Below are 26,955 nucleotides of genomic sequence, written 5' to 3' on the forward strand. Positions count from 1 at the left end.
GAAACTCACTGAAACTCACTGAAACTCACTGAAACATAAACAAACTCTGATGGAGTTCAATGAACAAAACCTGGGAAAGAAACGTATTGTTGAGGTTGGACATCTGGACTGGAGAATGTGTGGACGACAAGGACAATTTCCAGAAACCAGAAGATAAAGCAGAGACACAGACTGAGTTTATGCGTTGGGAAGTCCTTACCAGAGGAAAAGGATACAAAGAAGACCAAAACCATGGATGAATTAGCATAAGAAGCAGCACTGCAGCCACTCCCCATCCAGAAGCTCGTTGTGTCCCCTCCCAGAACACACCATCGCAACGGGAAATACAGAAACAAATTCTTTATTCATTTTCCAACACTCTGAAACCCAACCTGAGCCAAGGCACTGAAACCCACCCCAGGCAGCACCTCTGCAGCTGCTGTGCTGGGCTTTCCCCTTCAGAAGAACTGGATAAAGCTCTGCCTCCTCTGCTGGCAAAACTCAGGAATGTGTTTCCAAAGGCAGCCCACAGAACAAGAAGAAAATTATTTTATTGGAGGCCACAGAGGCATCTCCCAATCCAGCCGGTTTTAGAGGAAAAGGAGGGATGGAATTGGGGTGTAGCCACCTCAGCGTTGGAGCTTTGCCAGTGCAGCCTCAGGATGATCCTTCAGAACAGGATTATTCACCAGCGGTAAAAAATACATTGCTAAGCCAAAGCAGGGTCCCATTTTTGGAGTGCAAACAGTGAGCAGTGTGCAGGGTCTGGGGGAGAAGTCTCTGATGGGGACGCCCACGTGAGGCCCAGCACAAACACGGGTCCCCTTTGGGGCTGTGCCATGGGGCAGGTGCCAGTCAGTGTGGGGAGATGGGGGCAGGTGTCCCAGGTGGCTCTGGGCAGTCACCTCAGGGACATTTGGGGACGCGTCCCAGGAAAATCCAGTGAGCTGCCCCAGCACCAGGCAGGCGATGTGGGGTTTTGGGGTCAGGTCATTCCTTAAAAGGCACCATTCCAATGACATCACTTTATCCAGAGCAGGGTTTATAATATAACCCACATTATTTATACTCCCATGATCCAGCAGACAGACCAAAAACACAGGGCTGCTCTAACCAGGGCAGAAAAAGGTTTTTCTCGTGTCACCAGTGACAATTCCCCACTTACAGGCCTACAGGCAATATATACACACAGCACAGCCAGGCTGTTAATGCTCCACACTAACAGAGGCAAGTTAACATGTAAACGTGTTTGTATTTTAGATATTTGGTTTCTTTGTGTTTTAATTCTGCTGAAAAACTGGAGCAAACCCAGTTCTGCAGTCTCCATGTACCAATGAGGTTGGCTTTTTTCCTGTGCAGCCTCTCACTCTCAGGTTTGCTTTAGTTGATTGATGCATTTTGCTGGTGAGCACAACAGCAGAGGGGCAGCTGCTCAGGAAACAACTTTTATACCTTTGGTTACAGCATTCTGTGCAAGTTGGGCTTCACCAGCCCAGTTAGTAGGCAAATGGGTGTTCCAAGCATAAAAGTGTATCAAAAGGGTCGACCAGAATGGCCACTATCTAACCAGAACATGAACTAACCTAAGTCAATAATCAGAGTAATTAATAAGGCATTGGGGAAAAAAAGGAAAAAAAAAGAAAGAAAGAAAGAAATCTTTATCATGATTGGGCTCGATGATCTTAAAGGTCTTCTCCAACCTAAACCATTCTGTTATCAGCTGCTTCCCATCACCCAGCAGGTTCCCCAGGCCTCCTTTAATCCTCCCCACCACACAGCCTGAGCAGAACCTTCCTGTAGTCCCCTGAGCAGTCTCCCTAGAGAGAGCAGAAAAAGGGAACACCATTAGTTTTGCAGCTCCATGGAAAGCAGGATTCCTTTCACCATAAATGACTTATTGCAGTGTTTGTATCCTCTTTGACAACTTAATAACCAAGAACATTCAGGAAGATTTTCAGTACATAAATGTAAAGTCTCCTTAATTCCACCTCCTCTAAAATCCTCAGCTCTTGTTTTGAGGGTCTCCTTGGTGCTGCTTAGCAAACCCAGGTGTGTGTAAGATTCCGAGCTCACCTTAATGAAGGAGTGGAGTGATTTTCCATACATGGCCAGGAACTCCCTCCTGATGTAGAGCATGTCTACCTCAGCACGGGACACCATCACCCGGATCAGCGTGCTGTCATCAGTGCCCAGGCCCTGAGGGGACACAGCAGCAGCTGGGGACACACAGGGACACGCAGGGACAGGCACTGAGCCTTGGCCTGCCCTGCAATCCACTCCTGACAAGACCATTTTTGCATTAATGCAGGCATCCATTGCCAGCTCTGAGCCTCCTGAAGGAAAAGAGCTCCACAGAAAACCTCTGAGCTTCCTGAAGGAAAAGAGCTCCACAGAAAACCTCTGAGCTTCCTGAAGGAAAAGAGCTCCACAGAAAACCTCTGAGCTTCTTTAAGGAAAAGAGCTCCACAGAAAACCTCTGAGCTTCCTGAAGGAAAAGAGCTCCACAGAAAACCTCTGAGCTTCCTGAAGGAAAAGAGCTCCACAGAAAACCTCTGAGCTTCTTTAAGGAAAAGAGCTCCACAGAAAACCTCTGAGCCTCCTGAAGGAAAAGAGCTCCACAGAAAACCTCTGAGCCTCCTGAAGGAAAAGAGCTCCACAGAAAACCTCTGAGCTTCCTGAAGGAAAAGAGCTCCACAGAAAACCTCTGAGCTTCTTTAAGGAAAAGAGCTCCACAGAAAACCTCTGAGCTTCCTGAAGGAAAAGAGCTCCACAGAAAACCTCTGAGCTTCCTGAAGGAAAAGAGCTCCACAGAAAACCTCTGAGCTTCTTTAAGGAAAAGAGCTCCACAGAAAACCTCTGAGCCTCCTGAAGGAAAAGAGCTCCACAGAAAACCTCTGAGCCTCCTGAAGGAAAAGAGCTCCACAGAAAACCTCTGAGCTTCCTGAAGGAAAAGAGCTCCACAGAAAACCTCTGAGCCTCCTGAAGGAAAAGAGCTCCACAGAAAACCTCTGAGCTTCCTGAAGGAAAAGAGCTCCACAGAAAACCTCAGACCTCTTTCTTTTCCCCCCCAATTAACACAGTTTCTTTTTGTCCAACTGCTGTCATGCTATTGACGTAAGCATGGAGAGGCAGGGGGGAAAATAGCAAAATCTCTTTACCTTCATAGATTTGTACAATCTTTCAGCAAAATAAGCAGGTTTATTCCTCATGCACTTTACTGTAAGGGAGACAAGAACAAGATAATTAAAATCAATAAACACTGAAGGATAAAGTCTTCCAAACCCTTCCAGCACTTTCTCAGTGCAGATATTTATTCTGTAAAAATGCAACTCAACAAGCACAGTGCAGACATCAGAGTCAGTGACCTGATGTCAATTGATGTCTCCATGCCCAGTGCACAGCAATAAAATATTTGTAAGGATTTAAAACTTCCACACAGCAAATGCCCTCTGCCAAAGCATCCCTTGGCAGAGAAATATAAAGCACAGAGCCTTCTTACCAGGCCTTTGCATCTGCAAAGATTAAAACACTGTGGCTTGTAAAACAGTGAAAAAGAATGTGCCTCCTGAAGCTGTGCAAACAGTCAGGGCAAGAGACAGTATCTTTAATTATTTAATTAGTTTGTAGACAAAGATTAAAAGCAGGGAACTCACCCACAGCTAACAGAGCATCCTCAAGGTCTCCTGACATCTCGGATTTAATGCTGTCTGTGATGTCCTTATTAGCAATCACTCTGTACACATCAAAAACTAGGGGGAAGAGTTGGATAAAAGAGCCCCGTGAGCTGCTTCAGTGTGTAGCCCCCGAGGATCACTTTGCAAGATCAAGCTCCTCATAGCCTGTACAAACACTGCACCATTACCCTGACATTGTAACTAAATCAGGGCTGCCCCTCAGAAATAATTCATTTTAATTATCAGCTGTCTTGCTAATTAGCCCACCACTGCTGCAAGGATTTTCCAGAGCTGCTCTTTAATGCAGACAGTTTCCATGCTTAGCTCTGTCCCATGGGAGACACACTTCATTATCTCCAATTCACAGGCTAGAGGAAGCTGGATGGGTGTTTTACTCAACTCCCATTTTGGATCAACTGGCCCTGAGAGTATCTGTTGTCTCAGCAAGGGATCACAACCAGCTAATGAACAAGTAAAAAGCTCCTACAAAAGCACTGTCCTGAAAGCAGGGAAAAGCCCAGGACACCAGAGAGGTCCTACCTCTGAGCAGGTGGCACCTGTTCCTTGTGCAGAGGATGGACATGAACTGCACCTCATCTGTTCCCCATTTCTTCTCCCCAGCTTCATACAGGGCCTGCAAGACATGAACAAAGCGGGGTTAACTGAGGACACCAGGTGTATATAATGAGATTTTTACTTCATAGAACCATTTGGGCTGGCAAAGCCCTCTGAGGTCATTGAGTTCACCCCTTACTCATGTCCCCAAGTGCCACATTCACATGGCTGTTGAATCCCCTCAGGGATGGGCACTCCACCCCTGCCCTGGACAGCCTGTGCCAGAGCTGGACAACTCTTTTGGGGGAAAAATATTTCCTAATATCCAATCAAGTCTTCACCTGGGGCTCTGCTGACTAGCACAACTTCAGGTTTACTCATCTACCTTGAGAAAAAGAGGTCTATAAACAGCAGGGATTCACCACACATCACAAATACAAACCCAGACAGTTCTCACCAGGAAGCAAATTGCTACACACCTGAGCATCTTGTTGAGCAAGGGCCTCATCCACAAATGTTCCCTCATCTCTGTTGCCCTGCAGTAATACAAGGATGAAAAACTCATTTCAACAGAGCAACTAATGGAAGTAAGTCCTGCAAATTCCCCATTCAAAACCAGTTACTGGAGATGTATAATGGGATTCTTAACATTGAGTAATGGGTTACAAATACAGCAAAACATAATTCAGATGTGATTGGTTTTTTTTTTTTTTTGGAACAGGCAGCCATCCACTTTAACAGAAAGAGCATATGGCATTAAGGCATGGCAGAGTGAGGCTGCTCTCCCTGCAGAAGCTGGGGTGAAGTGCTGGCAAGGTGAAGTACAAGGGAAGTGAAACAGCAGCCAGCCTGAAGCACCTCTGTGGGAAATGGATTTATAGAAGATCCTCAAAGCCTGACAGAAGGCTCACAAAGTGTGCATCTGTATGCAAACGCTGAGGTAAGAAATGAGTGAGGGATGCCCAGCAGATGTTGACCCCTGTTACTGCCCTGCCCTGGACTCACCGTGGCCAGGGACACGAGGACCCTGCGGAACAGGGAGGATGTGTCAGAGACAATGTCGTCCTCCAGGGTGGAGCCGTACTCTGCCAGAGCACACACACACACACAGAGCACATCTGTTACCAACAGCTCACAGGATCTGGGATTTGCTGACTGGGAAGGGACCCACAAGCATCAGCAAGTCCAGCTCCTGGGCCTGCACAGAACCATCCTCAGGGGTCCCACCATGTGCCCAAGAACGTTGTACAAACACTCCTGAGCTCCATCAGGATTGCTGCTGGGACCACTGTTCTAGGGAGCCTGTTCCAGTGCCCAGCCACCCTCTGGGTGAAGAACCTTCTTCTAACATCCTAAACTGTCCCCAGGATTTGAATTGCCTCAGCAGCACAGCACAGGGGGACAGGCATGTCCTGCTGGCCACACTGTGACTAGGACAAGCCAGGATGCCCTTGCCCTTCTTGGCTTTCATCACAGCAATCCAGCCATCATATTGAGTGGTGCAGGGCAAAATTCAGAAGCACAGCCAGGATAAAACTGGCAAAAGATGCACCATGCATAGCCCTCCGGCTGACAGACATAACCACCCCAGCCCATGACATCAACTCAATTCCTGGGTGTAATTCTAGTCCTTGGTGCTGACAGACCCTTCTCCTGCCTCTCCACACAGCCCTGCACACACACAGAGGTGGCTTTTGAGCCAGTGAGGAATTGCAGAGCAGCTACATACGGAGTTTGTAGTTCTCGTTGATGTGCCGAATCTCGGCGTTGGTGCGAGAAGCCAGGATTTCAATCAGGCAGCCTTCATCTGTCCCTGCTCCCTAGGGAATCACAGAGACAACACTGTGACAGCCAGGACTCCTGTTTATTAGCTATGGCTTAATAAGAAATTAATAATTAATATACAATGATGGCATTGCATACTGAATTGACTGTAAGTCATAACATAAAAAAGGATTTCCAAACCTTTAGAGCCCTCCTCAGTTCATGCACGTCATACATGATGGTAGGAGTCATCAAACCAATGATCACCCTTTCAAAATTCCCACTCAGCTCAGACTTCAAGTCATCAATCAAATCCTAGAAATCAGAAAGAGAAGAAAGGAGAAAAAGACAGGGCCTTTGAGAAGAGGAAGAACTCGTTCAATACTTTTTTTGGGTAACAGTTACTCTGCAGTGAACAAGAACAAAAAATCTTGGCCAAGGAAAGCTTGTGCTCAGTGCCAGTCCTGTTCTTGTGGAGACTGGGATGTTCTTCACATTTCACCTGAGTGGTACAACCAAAAAAATCCCCATCTCCCAACTAGAGGCACACACTGATCTCTGAAGAGCACCTACCCTGCCAATAGTGCTCTTATAGGTGATCAGAACTTGCTGACGTTGGGAAACGTTCAGTTTGGTCAAGGTCTCAATGATGGCGTCCTCATCCGTGCCTGGAAGGAACCAAATAGAACCAGTCAGGCTGCTTGTAGCAGAACCAGAGGCTTGCTCTGGCCTTGCCCAGGGTGTGCCACTGGCCACACAACCTCACACACGTGCTTGCACAACCTGGGTCTCATCTGTGCACGAGGGCCTCAGCCCAGCAGCACCACAGCACAGACAGAGAAAACAAGAGCCTGGCTGAAGATGTTTCTGTGGCCAAGACTTGGATTTCCAAGGGGTTCAATTGCCCGATTCCCTCCAGTGCCCTCACAAGGCAGTGAGGTGATGCAAATGGCTGAACTTCCCCTCCAAAAAAACCACCAGTAAAAACCTTCCCAACCAGCAGAGCTAAAAAAGGAAGTTCAGCAGTGGAGGGAGACAACTTACCAAGGCCCTTCATGGCCTTCCTTAGTGCCTGTGCTTCTTGCTCAGCACTGAAAGCTGAGACACCCTTGACTGTTGCCTAAAGCCAAAGGAGAGGAGTTATGAAAAGTAGTCACAAAGTGAGACATTCACAGAGTAGAATTGAATTAAAAAACAAACAAACAAAAAAAAAGACAATTCAAAAGATGCAATCATCTCTTTTGGAAAGTGACAGCAAGTAAAGTCTACCCTCCAAACATGAGTGATTTTATACCAGGTTCCATCCATTCCAAAAATGAAATGGTTTGTTCCAGCAGGACTTCCCAGCCACATAAGAAATAAGCTACAGGGACACAACTGAAAAGAGAAAATACCTTAATGTGGCTGCCCATGCAGAATCTGTTTTCCAGCTAAATAAGGGCACTGCCAGATATCTCTGTTCAGTCCAGCTTCTTCCCAGCAGTTTTCCATGTAAATCACAGAAGAAGCTGTTCCCAGCAAAGCCCCATTCCTGGCTTCTCTAAGAGCAGTCAAGGACCATCATTTTGTTAAATAACACACCAGGAAGTGCAGTGTTTTACCCTAAATGGTGACTCACAAACAGATTTCTCCTGCCTTTGGTCTAGTGCAATTTCTGGGGAAATACACTTTTCTTGCAAAGCTCTTCACGTTCCCAAGAAAATCATCAGTGGTAAAAGTACCACTTAACATTCAATGGGCAAAAAGTGTTTCCCTGTCCCTGGAAGTGTTCCAGGCCTGGCTGGATGGGGCTTGGAGCTGCCTGGGACAGTGGGAGGTGTCCCTGCCCATGGCTGGAGATGGAACTGGATGATGTTTAAAGTTCCTTTCAACCCAAACCATTCCAAGATTCTGTAATAACAACCATAGAAATGGCTGCCTTGTAGGCTCAACCTGGAAAGAATAATATGCCTAGGAAGCTTATCTGGAGAAATTAATGTTCTTTGAATTATTTGAATATCTGATCTGGTTTTCCATTAACTCCCCAAAGGCAAAAGCCTGTATGTGTGGGTCATTCTCCTCTACAATGAGGAAGCAGAGAGAAGTGATAAATTCACCCCCATGAAGGGCAGACAGTGACTGTTCTTCCTGCTGTGTCCTTATCTGAGCTCCACTCCCACGTTTATCAGGCCAGAGCAAAGGCTTGGCACAGCCTGGCACAGCAAACACACTCACTCACCATCCTGCTCAGATCTGCTCAATCTGTTATTGTCTGTGTCCAGGGCACTGACAGCTGCAATAATAAAACACAGGGAGTGTTAGTTTTCTAGCAAATTATTAATAGAATACACCTTCCCTCGAAGGTTAATGAGGCTGGTTAAATAACCATCTAATTCCTTGAGAAATAAAGCAGCATTGAGCAGCCCAAGTGAACGCCCAGGGCAGCTTCCCAGAGTGTCCAGCCCTGCTTTGATCACACAGCACAGGGCCAGGGCCAGGCTGGGAGGGATGTGATTAGCACTGCTAATTTAATGGTATTCTCTATTGCCTGTGTGACAGCCTGGCTGAGGCTATGAGGAGAGGCAGACAGTGATGTCCTGGAGCAAAGAAAATAGACTTGATTCCCATGTCCTCCAAAATACATGGCTTTGACCTTGGCAGGTGAGAGCCTGAGGGTGAGCAGGGTGAGGATGGAGCAGGGTGAGGATGAGCAGGGTGAGGATGGAGCAGGGTGAGGGTGAGGGTGAGCAGGGTGAGGATGGAGCAGGGTGAGGGTGAGGGTGAGCAGGGTGAGGATGGAGCAGGGTGAGGATGAAGCAGGCTGAGGAACAAGCAGGCTGAGATTGCCCACATGGCCCTAACCCTTCATGGATCCTGCCTGGGAGGCAGAGACACCCTGGTGTAGGTGAGCACACAAAGGATAACCTCACTTGAGCACTGGGCAGGAGAATGACTTTCCCTCTCATCTTAATAGGACATTTTATATTCAACATCCTCTCAGTTTGGTGCACTGTGTCCTTCCTTGTAGGGCTGTAGTTTTAACTGACAAAACCCTCCAAAACCCCCAAAGCTTCCCTGCCATCTGCCCAGGGTTATTAGTTCTGTTCACAGTTTTGTTTGCAATCAGAGAGCCTTTGCATGAGCACACCCAAATTTTCCTGAGTCCCTGATCCCTTGGCAGGATGTACCAGGACAAGGTTCACTTCCTCTGCATCGCAGCAGAGGAGTTGGAAAGGCAGACTCAAAGAGTGCAGTAGGGTTGAATTCATAAAAAATAAACTCAAAAGATGCAAACACGGTGACAGCAAGTCAAGTCCACCCACCAAATGTGTGGTTTTATTCCAGGGTTGGGCAATTTCTCCCATTAAAGTCCTGAAGCAGAAGCAGAGGTGCCAGCAGTGAATGACATCTCTCCCTAATTCTCCTCGTGGTGCTCTCCACAGCCCAGAGAGTTGTGCAAGACCAGGAGAGTGTTTGCTCCTGCTCCACAGGACTCCCACAGACCAGGAATGCACAGGGCGAGCTGCTCAGGCCCTAGGTAAGAGCTGCTCAGGCCAGGTAACTCTCCTGGGTGCACCTCTACCTCACTACACCCTCTGCAATCAGGCAACATGTAGCAATTATTAGTGCTGAGTGTGCTTTCTTTCACTGATCATAAATTCCAGCTATCACGGTATGACCTAGACCTCAGAAAAGTCATCTTTGCTCTTCTCTAATCTTTTTACAGAAGTAAAAAGCCAATTTTATTTGCTTTAGTCAGATGGGCTCCAAATTTCACTGCTGTTTTTGTGATGGAGCTGGTCTGTACACAGAAGCAGGAATATCAGACAGGCTGGTTTAGCAAGTCAATTAGAGGGCAAAATAAAGGTCAAGGGAAAGGGAAGCAGGGAAATTCTGAGCTGGCAGAAGGAAACCAAACCATGAGGAGAGGCTGCATGCACTGCACTCAAGGCAAATCCTCTCACAACATCCATTAACAGCAGAAATACCCTGCTGAATATTGACTGCAAGACTCTGATTTCTTCATCCTGGGAACACCACTGGGAATTGAAAGAGCAGAGCACTGGCAAGGCAGCAGTGCAAAGCCACTGCTCAGTCTGCAAGCGCTGGTTTGCTCCTGGTGCATTTCTGTGTGAGAATGAGCACTGAGGCTGCAGGTGGGAGAGCTCAGCCAGGCTGTCCCGCAGTGGCCCCTGTAACCCTCTCACAGCTGAAGGGCTCTGCAGGAGCTGCTCATGCTGGGGCTTTAGATGAATGAAACTCTCCTAAGCCACCCTTTGGCAAGCAGAGAGAGAGGGAATTGCTCAGCAGATTTGCCAGTGCTCAGCAGCTTAACACAATTCCTGGTGTGCAGCACAGTCAGGGAAAACCAGCTCCAGGACAGGAACAATACTTCACTCTGTGTTTTGAAGAATTAAACTGTGCATGCAAGAGTCAGCCAGCCAGTGCTATGGTCCTGATGTTATTTGCTTCACCCCAGAATAAAGGCTTGGTACAATAAAGCTGGCAGAGAACAAGCTCAAAACACCATGCCCAGGTGACAGAGTGCAAGTGTGGGAGGCATCCCTCCCATTACTCAATGTTTTTTTCCATGGATGATCTTTCCCTGGTAGGATTTATCAGCTAAACAGCCAGTTTTAAGTCCATATCAAACATTGTCTAAAAGCTGAATAAACCTGATTTATCAGGAAAGTGCTGACACTATTACATGTGCTGGCCAGTTCAAGTTTGGGCTTGCACACAGTCAGGTTTTCCTGACTATGCTCGGAGCACACACACAGAACAACCAAGGAAAGTTCCAACAGCTTAAGAGGATATAAACACAGGCGTTTCCCCTCCCAGTTTGAGCTTGCAGCGTTGCCAGTCCTACACCTCGGCTCTGGATGGAAACCCACCGCTTGGCGACCCTTTTCCTTGTGAGGCAAACCCTGGACCTGTCCGACGAGTTCCCACGTTGGGTGCGCGTTTACCCAAACACGACCCACACCCAGCGCCGGATGAGCTTTTCCAGAGCTCGGTGATTGCTCGGTGATTGCTCGGTGATTGCTCGGTGATTGCCTGCTTGTTCCGGGGTGCGGGACGAGCCCCCCGGGCTGCGGCTGGGGCTGTGCCCGGGCTGGGGCTGGGGCTCGCCGCAGGGTCGGACCCCGAGTTCGCAGCCAGGACAGGATCTGCCACGAGCCCCGAGACAGCTGAGCTATCCCAGCGCCTCCCACACAATGACCTTTATCTGTCCACCGCCCTCAGAAGGAATAAAACCACGATTCTTACCGCTTTGTAAGCCCCATTCAGCCTGTGCGCGCCCCCCGAGCCGTGCCCTCGGCGCCCACCAGGAACCAAAGCCCGCACTCGCTGTGCCCGGGGAAGGTCAGCCCTTCCTCCATCCCAAACCGCCCCCTGTCCTTGCTCAGCCCGGCCCGGGCTGCCCCAGCCCCGCGGCAGCGCTGGCATCGCCCGCCCGGGGCCGAGCGCCGTCAGTGCGCGCTGCAAAGGGCGATCGGCGCCTTCCCGGGCAGCGCCAGCCGGGCAGCCCCGTGCCCACGCCAAGGAGAACGCCTGGCACTCACCCACCTGCTGTCCCGCGGGTCCCTGGCGCGGGTGGGGAGAGCCGCGGTGGCTGTCCCGGGTGGCCAAGTCCCCGCCCTGGCGACACGCGGCAGTGACGTGCGGGAGCTCCCGCCCTGCCCTGCCCATCCCTGCGCCCTTGGGTGCGATCCAGAGCGGGGAGAAGCTCCCGGGAAGCCTCACTCGCCCCGCACGTTCGGGATGCACCCCCAAAGTGCACTTTAGGGGTTACACGGAGGGCTGGCGGGTTGGGATGGATTCCCTGTCCGAGTCCCCGCAGCGAGGGGCTGTGCCTGCAGGCTCCGGTCTCTCACTCCTGCCTGCAGCAGGGCACGGCCGAGGGGGGAGCGATGGCCACGGCGCCGCGGGGCACACGGGCAGCAAAACCCTCGAGCGAGAAATCCTGTCCCTCCCCCGGTGTTGTCTGTGGGGATCCCTGATCTGTATCGTGCCCCCCGTGCTCCCACAGCACCTCTCTGGCTCTTCAACACCTTCACTCCTTGTCTAAGAACTCTGCATTGCAAACAGCCATGGTTTCAGTTAGGATGGGTCTTTGCACAACAATTATTCATTTTGCCCCTATAAATGGCAGTGCCCTCAAGCCAAACCCCTTCAGGCAAAGGGACTTCAGTTTTACCCTTCCAGGGTCAGCCATGGACATGGTCACAGGGCTGACAGAGGGAAATCAGCCTTGCAATAGAGATTCCTTGTCTTCAAGTGTTATCCTCAGCACCTTTGGTCTCCTCTGATGCCAAACGTGCTGTTATTATCATGGGTAAGCCAAGCCTCTCAGCTTTTTCCAGCTCATAGGACAGCTCTGTCTCATCCCTGTGCCTCTCTGCCCATGCTCCTTTGCTGGAAGGGACCTAAATTTAGCAGCCTGGATGTGGGCAGGCTGTGCCTCAGTGAGCATGTCTGCGTGGGTTATTTATTACAGCTCCTGCTGCAGCTCAGCTCCCAAAGCAGCTCCACAGAGCCCAGCACCTACTGCTGATGCAAGGGGATGGACCAGGGGGACAGAAAAGCCAGGCTCAAGCCTCAAGCCCCCTCCTTGTGCACTGCAGAGCCTCTTTCCTTGCAGAATCTGGCACCTGACCCTGACCAGGATTCGGTGTGGACCAGCCCATACAAACTCTTGCTGAGGAGAAACTTTTCTCTTTCCTACATCTGTGGAAGTTTCCATTCTCAGCCCTTCCTCTCACGTCAGCAGTCCCTGCTTTGGGCCCATTTTAATCCCCCAGCAGAATTGCTGTGTTTCTCCATCTTACATTGCCAGGGATGTTTTTAGCCTGGGTATTTTCATCCTTCTGTTTGCTTCCCAGTCTCCTCAGCCCTCAGGACTGGAAGGCTCTGTCACTGCAATCACTGGTATATGCAATAGTAATTATTTAATACCATAAGTTATTAATTTTCTTTACAAATTAGTTAAATATTGCAGCAATCCTCCCATTCATTATTTTCACAGTTTAACCTTTTCTTTCCCCCTGGGAGAGGCACCAAGTAGGAGGAATACTTGAAGATACAAAGTGTTTGTGTGGACGTTTTTGGCCGCCTGGAATTAGTCATGTAGGTGTATTCCATGCAGCAGCCAGATCCTGACACATCACACAGCCAAGTTCCCTGTAATCATGGCTGGTTATGGGTGCTGGCTCCAAAGCCATCTGATCCAGTCACGGATATTTGGACCAGAAAGGAAAAGAAAAAGGCACAAAAGCTTCTGAGCATGCTGAGAGCTGTCTGAGCTTCTCTGGAAGGTGGATAGAATGACAGGGGGTTTAAGGAACTCAGCTGTACCTTGCTCCAGGAGCTGCTCCCTCCAGGAAGGTGAAGGGTTGGTGCTGTATTTTCCTAGACAAGGTTCAGGTGACAAAGCTTTGTCTCTCCAGGGGTCCTTTGTGCAGGGTCTGCTCAACTTTCAGCTTTGTCTTCATCTCTGAAAGGATGGAAAGGCTGTGGTTATTCTCCAGTACCTCCAGCTGAAGGATATCACTGGCTGGCATAGCTTTGCTGTCCTTGCATGAAAAGAGGGACAGCAGGGCACAAGCCCACAGTCCCTCTCCGTGCAGTGACAGGGCACGTTGCTCTTCTGTTCACAGATACTTCATTTCTCCTGTCAATATTCTAACCAGCCTTGGTTTAAAGCCCTCGATCCCCCAGACTTTACTCAGTTACACACATGCTTCCTATTCCCATTCCATCCTGCTGTTCTCCCATCTACAAGAGACCTAATGAAAGTTAAAGGTCACAGAAAAACAGGGAGGGCAGTGTGCATGAAGTAAATAACTTGGGCTCAAGCAGCAGCCCCTCAGGTAGGGGTATTTCTTCGGTCCCACAATGAGAACAGAGCTGAACCTCTAGAAAATGGCAGCACTTGTTTTTGCCTGAAGGACCTGACCTTTTAAATTTGCATCTCAGAGAGCAAAGGAGCCTGTGCCAGGAGGAGAGATTTCAGTGTGCCCTTTCATCAGCAGGTACCTGCCTTTAGCTCTAGAGGAGCAGCCTCACCTCACTCACTGAGCTCCAAATTCTGACACTGATGAAGCCATTCACCAATAGAGGGTCAGAATCTGGCCCGTTGGGGATTAAGCCAGTGTTTTTAGGAGGTCCACAAGGGAAGTGCTCATTTTCATACCTGAGCACTGGCAGTTTGCAAGCAGCCCCTGAAAATGGGGTTATTTAAGGGTTGCACAAGGGCTGTGGGAGTGTGTTGGATGCTGTAGCTCAGTCAGTGTTGTCTCCATAGCAGCAGTACCCAAAGGTAGGGTGGAGGCTGAAAACCAGCCCTTGCTTTTCCCAAGCACTGAGTTCTGTGTGCTTTTAGGAGGGTGAATTCTCATTCTGTGCATTAATATCACAATAGTCCCAAAGTGAACTGCAGACATCGAGGGGCACTTCTGACCCTTAGAGCAGGGGTGTGTCCTTACCTGCTGTTCAGCACTGTGGAAGGTGAAACAGCACAAGTCTGAGGTGTTTTGGGAAAGAACTCAGGAAGAGGCAGCCTGGAGCTGTTGATCCATGACTGGAGTAGAGCCCTTTTAACACAAAGAGAGGAAGGAAGATGAAACACTCCCAGACCTAGGTAAGCAGTGCTTATTTGAGTGGGAAAACTGAACTATTACCACTCACATAAGAAACTGGAGTGTTCTTAACTCTTCATAACCACTAGAAACACTGCTTGTGCACTCAGCATTATCAGGGGAATGCGCAGCACTCTCCCTTTCAGCAATCCAGGCAGGATTTAGAGCCCTGAGCACAGCATACCAGCACTGCTATGCAAGTCAAAGGCTCTCTGGGTGGATTACATAAACATAAATGTCACACAAGGCCGAGAAGGAACTGGGGAGCAGAACTGATTTGAGAAAACCTTTAAAACAAGAGTCCATTTGGACACGGGGGAGCCCACACGGCTGAGACAATGAGCTGTAAGGGGAGACAGCGATGAGCACTGCAGGGATGAGGCAGGCAGGAGTCGAATTGCCTTTCAAGCGTGCTGCAATCAGCAGGTTCCCAAGGTGGGGATGCTCGCGTTCTGCAGGCACAGGAGGGGATCCCAGCTCTCTCGCAGCTCCTCACGCTGACAGCTCTCACAGCTGCTCGGCGCCGGGGGCTCTCCGCAGGGCTGTCCCCCAGCATATGCTGTGCTGACACTGCTCGGAGATGCCCACCCACTCTGCCTTTCTCCTGCTGAGAAACTGAGGCCTGCACTTGGCCACGGGCTCACTCTGCTGTTTTCTTTAGTCACTAAAGCTATAAACAGCAGGGAATGCAAGCAGTCCGGGCCATCGGTGGTCTGATGGCTTCACGGGCTGCCTGTGGCCCAAAGGGGAGCAGGAGTCAGCAAAAACCTCCAGAGAGGGAGGGGGCTTAACGAATGTTTACTTTAATTAGCATAGATATCGTTCTGAAGAGGAAACGAGTAGCTTTCACTTTTTTCTTCTTAATTAATATCTGCCTCCACGTAGTTTAATCTCACTTAGCTGCTCTGTAATTTGGCTGTGACCCAGCTCTAGGGGATGGAAACAGAGCCATGACTGCCCAGCTCCATGATAGTGTGCTTGAGAACCGACCTTTTCTTGGGGGTGATGGAGATCAGTGATGGTTGTTCTGGTCATACTAATAGTGTTTGGGGGCCACTACTGTGCACTTGGGAAGAAATCCAGAAAATCACAAGCAGAGAGATGATTGAGCAGCGGCTCTATTCCTTGCTGGTGAGAAGATTAACAGAGTTTTTTGCAGTAAATGTACATTTAAAGAAACATAGGATTGTGGAATGCATTGGCTTGGGAGGGACCTTAAAGCTCATCTTGTTCCAAGCTCCATGGCAGGGACATCTCCCACTATCCCAGGCTGCTCCCAGCCCTGTCCAGCCTGGCCTTGGGCACTTGCAGGGATCCAGGGGCAGCCCCAGCTGCTCTGGGCACCTGTGCCAGGGCCTCATCCCCCTCACAGGGAACAATTCCTTTCTTACATGCAATCTGAATATCCCTTCCCTTACTTTGAAACAGTGACCCCTATCACTGCGTAAAAAGGGCTCTCCCAACATCCTCATCAAGATAAACACTACCGCGTGATTAAGACCTCATTACCATGGGGTGAATTCAGGAAAATGTGACCGTGGCTGTGTTTCCCCTGGCCGGTGAAGTGACAGCGAGCACAGGAAGCTGCGCCAGCTCTGCTCTCTGTCGCTGCCTCTCCCCGAGCTCTCCAGAAGGGGCCAGTGTGCCCTCGCCTTTCGGGGGCCGCAGGAAACCTGCCCAGGCCTGTGTTTTTATTTAGAAAATGCTGAGCTGTCTGGAAAGTTTGATGAAGAGGGATGCAGCTGTATTAATGTGCTTCTTCCTGGGGATTTGAATGCATTTTCTGAGCAGCGCAGGAGGAGCAGGGATCGGGGAGACAAAGTGCAGGGAAGCAGCTCTGCTGACCACACTCGGATATTTTAAACCTCGCGTCATGGGATTTCAGCAGCTTAAAATTCAGTGTCTAGGACTGAGTGCATTAGTCAGAGGTTCCTCTCTGCAGCACGACGAGCCTGGCAGCGCTCTGCAGTCGCTGTGGCACGGGAGAAGCCCCAGGCCCTGTGTGCGCTGTGGCCACGGATCAGCTTTTCCAGTGGGAGCTCTGAGGCTCAGTTCCCTCTGATCCCTGTGAAGGTCACTGGGATTGCAGCAGCGCAGCCGAGCCCGGGGCCTGCTGGAATGAAGAATTTCCCCAGCGTCTGCGGCCGGGGATGGCCCCTGCGGTGCTGCTGCTCCCCAGAACGGTCATGGGTGGGGTTTGTGTGCCGTGGGCTGAGCCGCGCGTGGGTCTGGCACCGCCTGCATTGCACTGCAGGTACGGTTAAAAAAAGGAGCCAGGGAGGAGGCTCAGCAGTGCATCTGCAGCTCTCTGCATGCAGTGGCTTTTATCTTCTTTACTTGGAAATGACTCATTTCCCTGTACTGTACAGAGATGCCCAATTTCCTTGGAAATGGTTCAGTTCTGCAAAGTCCCCAGAAATCCCCAGTGATGGGGCCCAGTTTTTGCACTGGGTGTTTTACCTGTCTTGAGAGATGCCTGGGGATTTTCACAGGTTAGAGGAATTAAAAAAGTAATTTAAAATAATGGGCAGAAGCAACTGAGACTTTACTCAGTTCATATTTATTCCAAAGGGCACGTGAACCTTCTGTACTGAGCACTGGAAGTTAATTCATCACAGAGCCCCAAAGCACAGCCAAGCATGTTTCATGCAGATTGAAGGGTGCAAATGAAAAAGGACTGTTTGCACATGTGTGCTGGCAGCCTGGCTGAAATCACTGCAGCTCCAGCTGTGTGGAATTGGGGTGTACTTGGAAATGAGGGGCAGCCAGGAGCCACCCTACAAATTATGGGTGACTGAAGGTGGTCAAAGGAGGACTTTGGGGTCTGCAGGGTGGGCTTGTGAGCCCATACCTTTAGGACCTGCTGAGGATGAGGATGGGGAAGAGGTGTAGCATTATCCCCAGTGAAGAGGCACAGAACAACAACTGTGCTGTCAGATCTGTGTATTGCTAAATGTTGCCACCAGCAATTTTACCTGCCTGTTCTCAGAGCCATATGCCTCTTCAAAGCCTTCAAACACTGTGAGGAAAAACCCAATTAGACCCATTTACAACAGGCTGATCCAATCTCGCTGGCATTGCTGGAAGCCCAAAGTGAGGCCAAGGACTGTGGGAAGGACAAACATTTTTGTCACCCCAAAGGAACCAGACCTGGCCTACCCTGGGGACAGGGGCTGGAGAAGGATGGCTGTAGTTATTACCATCATACAGGAAATAATAGTCATTGGGAAAATGGGCCATGCTTTGGTTTCCTCTTCCATCCCAGTCAGAGGGGAGGAAGGAGAGTGGTGCTGTCATGGAGGTATTAATTTGGCAGCCAAGTGCTGCCTGGGTTTTGTATTCTGGTGCTTCATTCTGGAAAAACCAAATTTTGCCACTTTAACATTTCCCTCTGCTGTTTGAAATCCCAGCTCCGGCCTTCAGTAGTGCACGAGGAGTCGGCAGCTCTGGATGCCATAAACTGGGAAAATCTCCTCATTTCTGAGGAAAAAATGCTGAGAAGAATCCAAAGTGCATTTAAACTGAGTTTCCCAAGATCTGAGCTAAACTAAACCTTTCCAAAGCCTGACCCAATGGCTTTGGGCTCTGGAGGAGCTGCAGTGCCCCTGAGGAGCATCTTGCCAGGCAGGAGGGAGGAGGAAGCTGTAATTTAACAGCAAATCCAAGGAACAGGTTTGGTACAAAACCAGCTAACAGGTGTAAAGCACTAAAGATATTTTAAGGGCTTGGGATATCTCTGCTTTCAGGATTTTTTCTCAGGCTCTCAAGGCAGGCGCTAGCAGGGCCTGTGTGAAGATAAGCCTCGTGCTTCAGGTTAATCCCAAGAGGTCACAGCAGTGGCCTTTTATTATTATAGCACAAAAACATCGATTTAGCGTATTATTTCAAAGATAAACATAAATACCCGTCACCATGCAAAGCCCGAATGTGGGCCGTGGTTCCTCACGGGCAGGATTTCTGCACTCATCCCTCAGGGCGACGAGGGCGCAGAGCCCCCGGGTCCCCTCCGCTGTCCCTGGGGCGGCCTCCGGTCCCGGCTGGTCTGAGGGGCGACCCCGGCCCGGGAGCTCCGCCACAGCCCCCTCAGGGCCCCGCGCCACAGCGCCCCCTGCCGGCCGGAGCCGCGCCGCATGCCGGGACTTGTAGTCCCCACCGCGGCATGGCCCCCCCTCCGCCCGCCACGGCGAACTACCGCCCCCAGCGTGCCGCGCGCGGCGCCGCCATCCCGCCGAGCCCCCGCTCCCCCTCCCGCCGCACCGTGGGGCGCTCCGAGGGCTGCGGGACGGGACATCCCGGGACGCGACATCCCGGGACAGGGCGGAGCGGGACGGGACAGCCCGGGGCGGCGGGGCCGGGCCCTGCCGCTGGCGGAGGCGCGGGGGCGGTGCTCCCGACGGCAGCCGGGACTTCCTGTGACGGCCCATTTCCTGGTCGGATGGGGCCGGCGGGGGGCGGCGGCGGCGGCGGGGTCGGTCCCTGTCCCTGACGGGCTCGGTGGTCGCCGGTGACGCCGCCAGGCAGCGATGCGGGCCCCGGGCCCTGCCGGCAGCCGGCCCCCGCCGTGACCCGCTGGGGCTGCGCAGGCCGGCCCCGCGGGGCGCATGGAGGCACCCGCCGCCCTCTGCGAGGTACCGGGCAGGGTCTCTGCGGGCCGGGGCTCGCGGCGGGGCCCGCGGGGGTAACGCCGCAGGCCCGTTATCCCCGCTGCTTTTGCAGGTGTGACTCCCCGGGGGACAGCGCGGCTCGGCCCCGCCAGGTCAGCGGCCCGGGCCCCCTCAGCGGCCGCGGCAGGAGCCGGAGGGCTCGGGACCGACACCGGCATCGCCCCGTGGCCGGCACTGCCGCCTCCTGAGACATGAAGAAGTTCTTCGACTCTCGCCGGGAGCAGGGCGGCTCCGGGCCCGGGGCGGGCACCAGCGGCGGCGGCGGCGGCAGCAGCGGCCCGGGCAGCGGCTACATCGGCCGGGTCTTCAGCATCGGCCGGCACCAGGTCACCGTGGACGAGGTGCTGGCGGAAGGTAAGGTCCCGGTGCGTTCTGAGCGCTCCACGGATGCGGCTTTCCCTCCCCAAGCTGGAAGGGAGGCCTTGCGCTGTCCCGGGCACCCAGCCTCCTCCTTGACCCCCAGATTCCTGAATATTTCATTGTCCTTGGCAGAATTGCAGTCCAGTGGTGTCTGTAAGCTGATGTGTTTGGTATTCCCATCTGTAAATGCAGTGTGGGTTTGCTAGATTTGGCACTTTTTTTAATGCTTTAGAAATTGGGGAATATTCAGAAGGTTTTTCCCACTTCTCTTAAAGTGGGAGTTAAAAAACCAAAAGAAACACCTAAACCAAAATTGTGAAATATTTTGGTGCAGAACAAGGTGCTGTAAATAAAGAAAGCAGTGTCCTTCACTCTTAAACTTTCTTCAGCTGTTACCTCCTTTCCTACCTCAAGCAGAGAGGATTAAAACACTGGAGTAAATTCCTTGTAGCTATGTTATGCACATAGGTAGGCTGAGCAGGACTGGCTGTGACCTGGGATGAGGGATTTCTCTCTGTGTGGGATGTCTGCAAGGCAAAGTGGTGATCCCAATTGCCTTTTTTCTTTTTTTTTTTTCCCCAAATAAAACTAAAAATGAATCCTAGGGGTTACAGAACTCATGACGTGTGCAGGCCTTGCAGTGGAGCAAGCTGCTGGTGGCATTTGTTTAATTGTAGCCAGCTCTGCTGCCTGAACTATCATTTTACATTTCATTTGTTGGGGCTGTGAGGAGCCTCCTGAATGGCTCTGCCTGGTAACCTTAGCCTCGACCTTCAGAGGGATGTTGGCCTCTTTAGACCTGCCCCTGGTCCCTCCTGCGCAGCATCCTGGGCAGATTTAGTCCAAACAGTGTTTTGTTTTGATGGTGAGGGAGAGGAGAGCTGCTGGGAGAGAGCTGAGTGGGAGGACCTGTGTTGGCTTTTACAGAAAGAGCCCTAAAATGGAAAAGGGACTCTGTGTACGCTGCCTGTGTTCAGATTTGTAAGAATTCACCACGGTGTACAAGAAAATAGGTCTGTGGCCGTTTTTCAGACTTGGTTTCTGATGTGTCCTGCTGAGAGGAGCACTGAAACCAGGCTTTTACCTAGCAACTACAGTGATTTTTTTTCCCCCTTGAAATTTGCTATATAGCTTTGCCTGGACTGGTATTTCCATGGCCCTTTTGGCCCTGGAAGCTGAGGACCTACATGAGCTAAACTTGAGAAGCTGTCAGTCTCCCTTTAATGCAGGATGGCCTCATCCTGGTAACATGGGAAGGCAGAGGCTTTTTTTGCTGATGAGTAATGTGCTGGCAGGTTCTGCCCTGGGAAGAGGAGCCGTGTGTCACCGGGCTCTCCTGCTGCTGCAGAGGTGGAGGTGGGAGCACAGATTGCCTGGGGGGGAAGAGCCTCCCTGTCCTGGGGGAGCTGCTGATTCTGGGGGCTTTTCCCTGCGTCTCCTGGTTCCCGTCTGTGGGGTGGAGCGTGGCCTGCAGCTCTGGGTGCCTTGCATGCAGGCTGAGCCCTGGGAAACAGTTGCTGTGAGGCACAGAGGGAGTTGTTCTGGTGAAAGGTGGTGCCCGGGTGTCTCTCTCCTGTTGAGACTCTGCTGTGGGCACTGTGAAATCCTTCTGTGTGCAGAGTGGGGCCTCCGAGGGGCACGAGCGAGGCAGTGTGTTGGTCTGCAGGCTGTTTTGTGGGTTTTTGTGCTGGGGAGCAGCGTGGCTCAGGAGCGCTGCAGCTCTGGGTGTGCTGGTAAACAGCCCTTTCTCCCTGACTCAGCTGGAGACCTGGGGAGCTCGTGGGCAGCCCAGTCCCTGCACTCCTGACGTCTGAAACTCGGCTGCAAAGCCTCTCTGTATCTGCAGTGGTGTTTCAGCAGTGCTGGAGAGGCAACTCCTGGCTATTTCTGCTGAAAGGAAAAGTCCCCTGGGAAGCACTTTGTAGGAGGAGTATCCTGTCTGGGAAGGAAGGACCTCTCATCCCCTTGCTTTAGGAGGGAATGGGGAGGGCTGTGCTTAGGTGCAGCCTGTGAAACCTGGAAAAAAAATGAGCTGTAAAAGTGCCTTAAAAGAGAGAACCAATGAAGTGATGGATGGTGCAGAGGAGACTTGAGTCGAACCAGAAGTTTTGGAATGGAGGTGTTGGGATTTGGCTCTTCCTGTCAGAGCTGTGCCTGGTCACCCTGAATTCTGCTGAGCAACCCTGCTGGTGGGGAGTGTGCCCTGGCTGCAGCAGTGCCTGTGCCAGCTGCCAAATGGCTCCACGTGCCTCTGGCCTCTGGTGTAGATCCCCCAAAATACCTGCTGGTAAACCTGCTCGGTTTAACTCCTGCACCCCTGAAAAATAGTTCTGTCTGGATACTTGCCTGCCTGGGCAGGGAGGAACATCCCCTCCTTTTGGAAGGAAGGAGGTGGGAGTAATGCAGAAGGAATTTGAGGGGCTGGTTGTGGCGTTAGGACATGGTGAAGCAGTGGGTTCTTTACAAACAGGGTGTTGCAATAGGTGGTTCCTAGTTGGGTCCTTGGAGCTCCTGCTCTAATCTATGCAATAGCACAAATAATCTCTTGAACAATTCCCCCCAAAGTTTGCACAAGGATTATCTGTGGTGGGAGGGCAGTGCTGCTGGCCCTGGGGGGCTGCAGGGCCAGGTTTAGTTACACAGTGCCCCAAGGGGTGTTGTGACTGCTTTTGGGGTGAATGGTGTTTCACAGAGCTGAGTCAGGCTGCTGTCTTGCTGTTTTCTTTCTGAAAATAAACCAAAACAGCGCTGGCCCAAATCAGATACTGCTCTTTGTTTCTGCCTGTGTGTAGGGGAAAAGCCAAAACAGCAGATCCCCACCCCAGAGCCCCATGCTGGAGCTCTGGGGAGGTTGGTGTCCCTCTGATGGGGGTCCAAGCAGCAGGAGCATTGAGAAGGATGTTGCCATAAATGAGGAATTTGCTGAGGAGTTTGGGAGAGCCGTGTGTGAGGCAAGGTACCACAAGGCACGGGGGAGCTGAACCAGCTTGGGGATTGTCCCAGTGTCCCATTTTTGAGGGCCTCTGTGTTTTGTGACTTTACTCCCAGTGTTGTGGGAGAGTGCTGAGCTGAGCCAAGGTGTGTAAACATTGATGGGGCACATGTTTGAGCAGGGTTTTGTTTATCTTGCTCTGCTTCTAGCAAAAAGCACAGGCTGAGTTTCTGCAGGCCTGGGAAAAGTTACTTTTAAAATGAGTTCTACTTTTTTTAAGGTCTTTCCCCCTTCAAGTGTGTAAGGGGTTCAGGTTTAATAATTGTTGGATATCTCACTGGAGTTTTTCAGGTACACGCCTGTGTGCTGTAGCTAGTGTTGATTTGGAAGCATTTGGTGGTTGGTATTACAAACCAGTGCAAAGTCACAGAATCATCCTACATTTGCCAGCTGTGTTTTTTCCTCTGTTTTGACAAGAAGGACGTTGTGGGATGCACCTTGGCTTTCCTTAGCAGACCTGCAGGGCAGCGCACGTGCAAGCAGCTGGGAGAGGCTGTGGATGCCCAGGCTGTGCCCTGAGCTGCCCTGAGAGCAGAGGGTTTCTGCTGACCCCTGCCCTGCTCTCCCTTGGCACCTCCTTCCCCTGCAGCACCATCACCTGAGGTCACTGAAAACACACGTGAGCTTCTTCTGAAATAATTTCACTTCAAAGCAAACCCCATCTGAGGAACGTTTTGCAGATTTATGTGATCCTCAAGCCAGTTCCAGTGTGGTTGGGTTCCAGACATTGCTTTGAAGTGTATTTTGTGAGTTACTGCTTTCCAGCTTCAGCCAGGGGCCAGCTGCTAATCACCTGAGCAGGGACATTTGGATTAGGAATTAAACTGTTTGTCCTCTTGGAATGGCACATGGGATTTTTATTTTTTAAATTTTTTCCCTGTTTCTTGTGAGGCAGAACATGTACTCTGCTCTGCCAGGTAGGATGTTTGATTCTGTGTTCCAGCAGTCTGTTTTTCTGAGAGTAGAAGCCAGGGGAACTTGTGAAGAATCCCAAGGGAGTTCTTTGCTAAATGCTGAGGTATCCCAAGTGTTCTGGTGCTTTTAGCAGCACAGCTTTTGCTGGGACAGGGCGTGCTGTGTCCTGAGATGTAATCAGGGAGGAAAAGCAGGTGTTGGTGGATTTAAGTGTGGAAGAAGTTGTGTGGGCCAGAGACTGGGCTTTGTGGGGCTGTCACAGAAGGGGTCTGGGTTGTGCCTGTGGGGCTGGTCCCTTATGGCTGCTAAAAGCTGGTTTAAAGGCAGTGCTGGCCCAGCCAGGCACCATCCCAGGGAGGAGCTTCCATGGGAAACCAGGGGAGTTTCTGTTTCAGCAGTCCTGCTATGAAGTTGTCAGTATAAGAAAGCCTAGCTGTGGGATTCTGGCTGGGGTAATACATGGCTTAACTCCAGCTGGGGTCCTGCAGAAGTGTTCTGGTAGTTTCAAAGGAACAGGTTGCTAACTTCTGGTTGCATGTGCATAATGTTTTTATGGTGGCATGGGCCTTCTCCCCTTTGTGCAGGAGCTTGTCAGCAGCTCGAGGAGAGCAGGTGGGAAGTTACAAATGTGCTGAAGACAAGCTGGAATCCACGCTGCATTTAGCACTTCTTGCCTTCCAGGCTGACCCACCTGCATTAATCATGGCTAACAAGGGGTCAGCCCTGGCTGGGTGCTGCACACTTGTGTTGGGGCTGGGAGCTGCTTCCCTTGAAGGTGACTTTATTCAGGGTAGATGTTCTGGGCAGGCTGAGGCTGTGCCCGTTGGGAAGGCAGTGTGCCAGCTGCAGGGCTGGTGCTGCTTCTCTGGAAAGTCACAACCAATTTGCCTTCTCTTGTGCTAAGTGTTTACTTGTGTTCTACATGTGGAAGGAGACAGGAGTCTCTGAGGAGAGCATGCCATAAGCAGAACTGGTTTATGGAGGAGTTATCTGCTGATAACAAGAGGTGACTGAGTGAGTTTCCCAGGAAGGGGTGCTGCCTTCCTTGGGTGGGGGAAGCACAGGCTGTCCTTGTGGTGGTATCGTGCTGGAAACAAACCTCCTTGCATCAGATACTGGCTGCTGTGCTTCTTGAGAGCAGGAACAATACTGACAGTGATTTACAAGCACAAGGAGAGGATTTGGAAAGGCTCAAGTGAGGCACTGCAAGGTAATTCCCATTTGTGGCTTTTTGTCATTATGGAAACTTTCTCCTTTTGTAGGAGGTCCAGGAATTGCCACTAAATGAAATGAAGGTTATTGTTAGCTGCCCTCAGTGTGATGCAGCAGAGTGAAACAGAGGGGAGCTGCTGCAGCTCCTCTAATGCCAGGAGCTCTCACTACCCAGAGAATCTGAGCCCTGGCACAGCCTGTGGATGTCTCCTTCCACCCCTTTTAGGGCTGCTGGGAGCTCAGATAGGGAGCTGAAGCAATGCAGAGCATGTGTGGCCAAGTCAGGAATTGATCTGTGCCCTTCCAGACTGGGTGCTTGAATTGCAGTCTGTGTTTCCTCTCAAGTGCTGCCTCGCTGTGGTTTCACTGGAGCTCTTGGCACACGTGTGATTTGGGTGTGAATTCACACTTGCTCTGTGGCAGAACCCCTGCTGACACCAGGACCCTGGGCCATGTGTTGCAGGATTGGATTAAAGACATTTCTGGAACAAGATGCTCATAGCATCTGGTTTGCTTCATGATTTTGCAGAAAGAAATTACGTACCGGTGACGGGTGATCTCATAGATTAAAAATAAAAAAAGCCATCAGCAGCTGAGTTCCCTGAGCAGGGATTTGCGTGTGCATCCCCTCACAGCTGAGCTGGAAGCTGCCTGGTGCTGTGATGAGGGCAGGTAGAGCTGATCTCCATTCACTGTTAGTCACACTCCAGTTTCCCTTCACATGGGCCTGTGGTAGGGGGCCCCAGAATGTGCCTGTGTGAGCTTGGAGCAATCTGACAAGCTGTTCTCGAGCGTGTGAGAGCAAAATGCAAGATCTTCTGAGGCTCTCTAATTGCACAGCTGTTGTTCAGATATCATCTTCGCTTGTTTCTCCTTCTGCAAGCACAACGATGCTTGCAGAGCTGGTGTGTGCTTTTGCTGCACAAGTGGCAGCAGCGAAATAAACTCGGGCTTGTCTCAAGATGTGCAGAATGCTCCATGAGTACACGATGTGCCTGGCTCCTGTGGCTGTCACTGAACATCAGTCTCTCTCCAAGGCAGCAGAGCAAGCAGGAGGAGCCCTTGGTTTGGTGTCTTATACGTGTTTTTGTGACTTCACTGCTATCCCAGGTCCTGGAGGGGTGCTGTTCAGGTGTTCATGAGAGTGATGCAAAATGTGGACTTCCAGAGTGGTTTGAAATTCTTAAAAGGAACACAAGAAATCAGTGCTGATGTGAGAAGCACAGAAATTAAGACCTTTTGCCTTCTGTGCCTTCTCTGCATGACCTACCTGCTAATTCAGTGTTACCTCAGTTACCTGTTGTGACCCTCTGGAGGATTAATGGCCTCTGGCTTGGGCCATAAAGACCTCTCTGGCACTGAGCTGCTGCTTGTGAGGAGGGAGCTGGATCGATGGGAGATGCTCCCTTCTGGCCACAGGAAGGTTCTTTGTGGCTGCTGCTGGTCCAGGGCTCTGCTCCAATGACTCTTCATGACCTTTGGCAAGGAGTGTGTGACACCAGGGGTATGCAGGTGGCTGGTGGCATGGGCAATTCCCTGAGATTGTTAAAGAAAACACTCTCTGGAGTTGGAAGGATCTGTGACAGCACCTGTGTGTGTGTGCAGGGACTCAGGTGCTGCCACACTTGCCTTTTCACCCAGCTGCTGGGATCCTGCTGGTTCCTATGTTTGTGGCTTTGATTGGCTGTGTTTGTAAGGAAATGAAGAAATGCATCACAGGGCCCTGAGGTGGGGTGGCAAGGGCTGGGAGGGAGGGCAGGACAGGCAGGTCACACTGTCCTGTCATCCTTGGGGACATTTCTGGGAAGAGCAAACCTGCTGAATGTCAGAGCCTTTCTTTCAGCCTTTACCTGTTGCTTCTGAGTCAGCAGATGTACTTGGAAATGTGAACATTTCACGTGGAAATGTGAGCTTGGGAATGTGAAACCTGCTGTTTCTGTGCTGCATTACCAGTTGCAGTTTGAAGTGCTGAGCTGTTCTGTAGAACACGAAGGCTCTGGGAGTGAGGTGTGCCCCAGCCTGTGCCTCTGTGACACAACCTGTGCCCCAGCCTGTGCCCCTGTGCCCCAGCCTGTGCCTCTGTGCCCCAGCCTGTGCCTCTGTGCCCCAGCAGAGCAGACAGACAGATGGTGCCAGGGATGCTTATCAAATTATTTCACAAATGAGAAGCTGAAGCCCATGAAGATGAAGCCATTTGATAAGGGCTGTGTAGCAGAGCA

The 26,955-nt window shown here is 51.1% G+C and overlaps 2 protein-coding genes across 6 annotated transcripts in view; one reads left to right on the forward strand and one right to left on the reverse strand.

Moving 5' to 3' along the window:
- Positions 1–324: 324 nt before the first annotated feature.
- Positions 325–11,605, reverse strand: ANXA4 (annexin A4). 2 transcript variants are annotated; one of them, XM_066567357.1, is made up of 13 exons: positions 11,523–11,605; positions 8,191–8,244; positions 7,017–7,092; positions 6,546–6,640; positions 6,174–6,287; positions 5,938–6,028; positions 5,214–5,293; positions 4,688–4,744; positions 4,194–4,287; positions 3,633–3,728; positions 3,138–3,196; positions 2,053–2,175; positions 325–1,796 (listed from the first exon to the last, which is right to left on the reverse strand). In XM_066567357.1, exons 2-13 carry the CDS (start codon positions 8,191–8,193, stop codon positions 1,737–1,739), a joined length of 948 nt encoding a protein of 315 aa, XP_066423454.1. In that variant the 5' UTR covers positions 8,194–8,244; positions 11,523–11,605; the 3' UTR covers positions 325–1,736. The 2 variants fall into 2 exon arrangements, with proteins under 2 accessions (XP_066423454.1, XP_066423455.1); XM_066567358.1 differs by having other exon boundaries at positions 11,519–11,571.
- Positions 11,606–19,092: 7,487 nt separating this feature from the next.
- The window catches only part of AAK1 (AP2 associated kinase 1), a 58,405-nt gene continuing 50,542 nt past the window's right edge, over positions 19,093–26,955 (forward strand). Inside the window, exons 1-2 of one of the 4 annotated variants that reach the window (XM_066567355.1) lie at positions 19,093–19,221; positions 19,310–19,611. In XM_066567355.1, the coding sequence (XP_066423452.1) occupies positions 19,449–19,611 (163 nt within the window). In that variant the 5' untranslated portion in view covers positions 19,093–19,221; positions 19,310–19,448. Of the gene's footprint in view, positions 19,222–19,309; positions 19,612–26,955 lie in introns of those variants that run through there. The other 3 variants (XM_066567354.1, XM_066567353.1, XM_066567352.1) reach the window with 3 other exon arrangements.

This window comes from Molothrus aeneus, chromosome 29 (genome assembly GCF_037042795.1).
Source record: "Molothrus aeneus isolate 106 chromosome 29, BPBGC_Maene_1.0, whole genome shotgun sequence".
Taxonomy (NCBI): domain Eukaryota; kingdom Metazoa; phylum Chordata; class Aves; order Passeriformes; family Icteridae; genus Molothrus; species Molothrus aeneus.

Excerpts from the sequence above, each read along its gene's own strand:
- ANXA4 (XM_066567357.1), bottom strand. Across the intron at positions 6,029-6,173 it reads AACTGAGGAGGGCTCTAAAG|GGAGCAGGGACAGATGAAGG; the intron begins GTTTGGAAATCC and ends GTGATTCCCTAG. Across the intron at positions 4,288-4,687 it reads TTGCTCAACAAGATGCTCAG|GCCCTGTATGAAGCTGGGGA; the intron begins GTGTGTAGCAAT and ends CATGTCTTGCAG.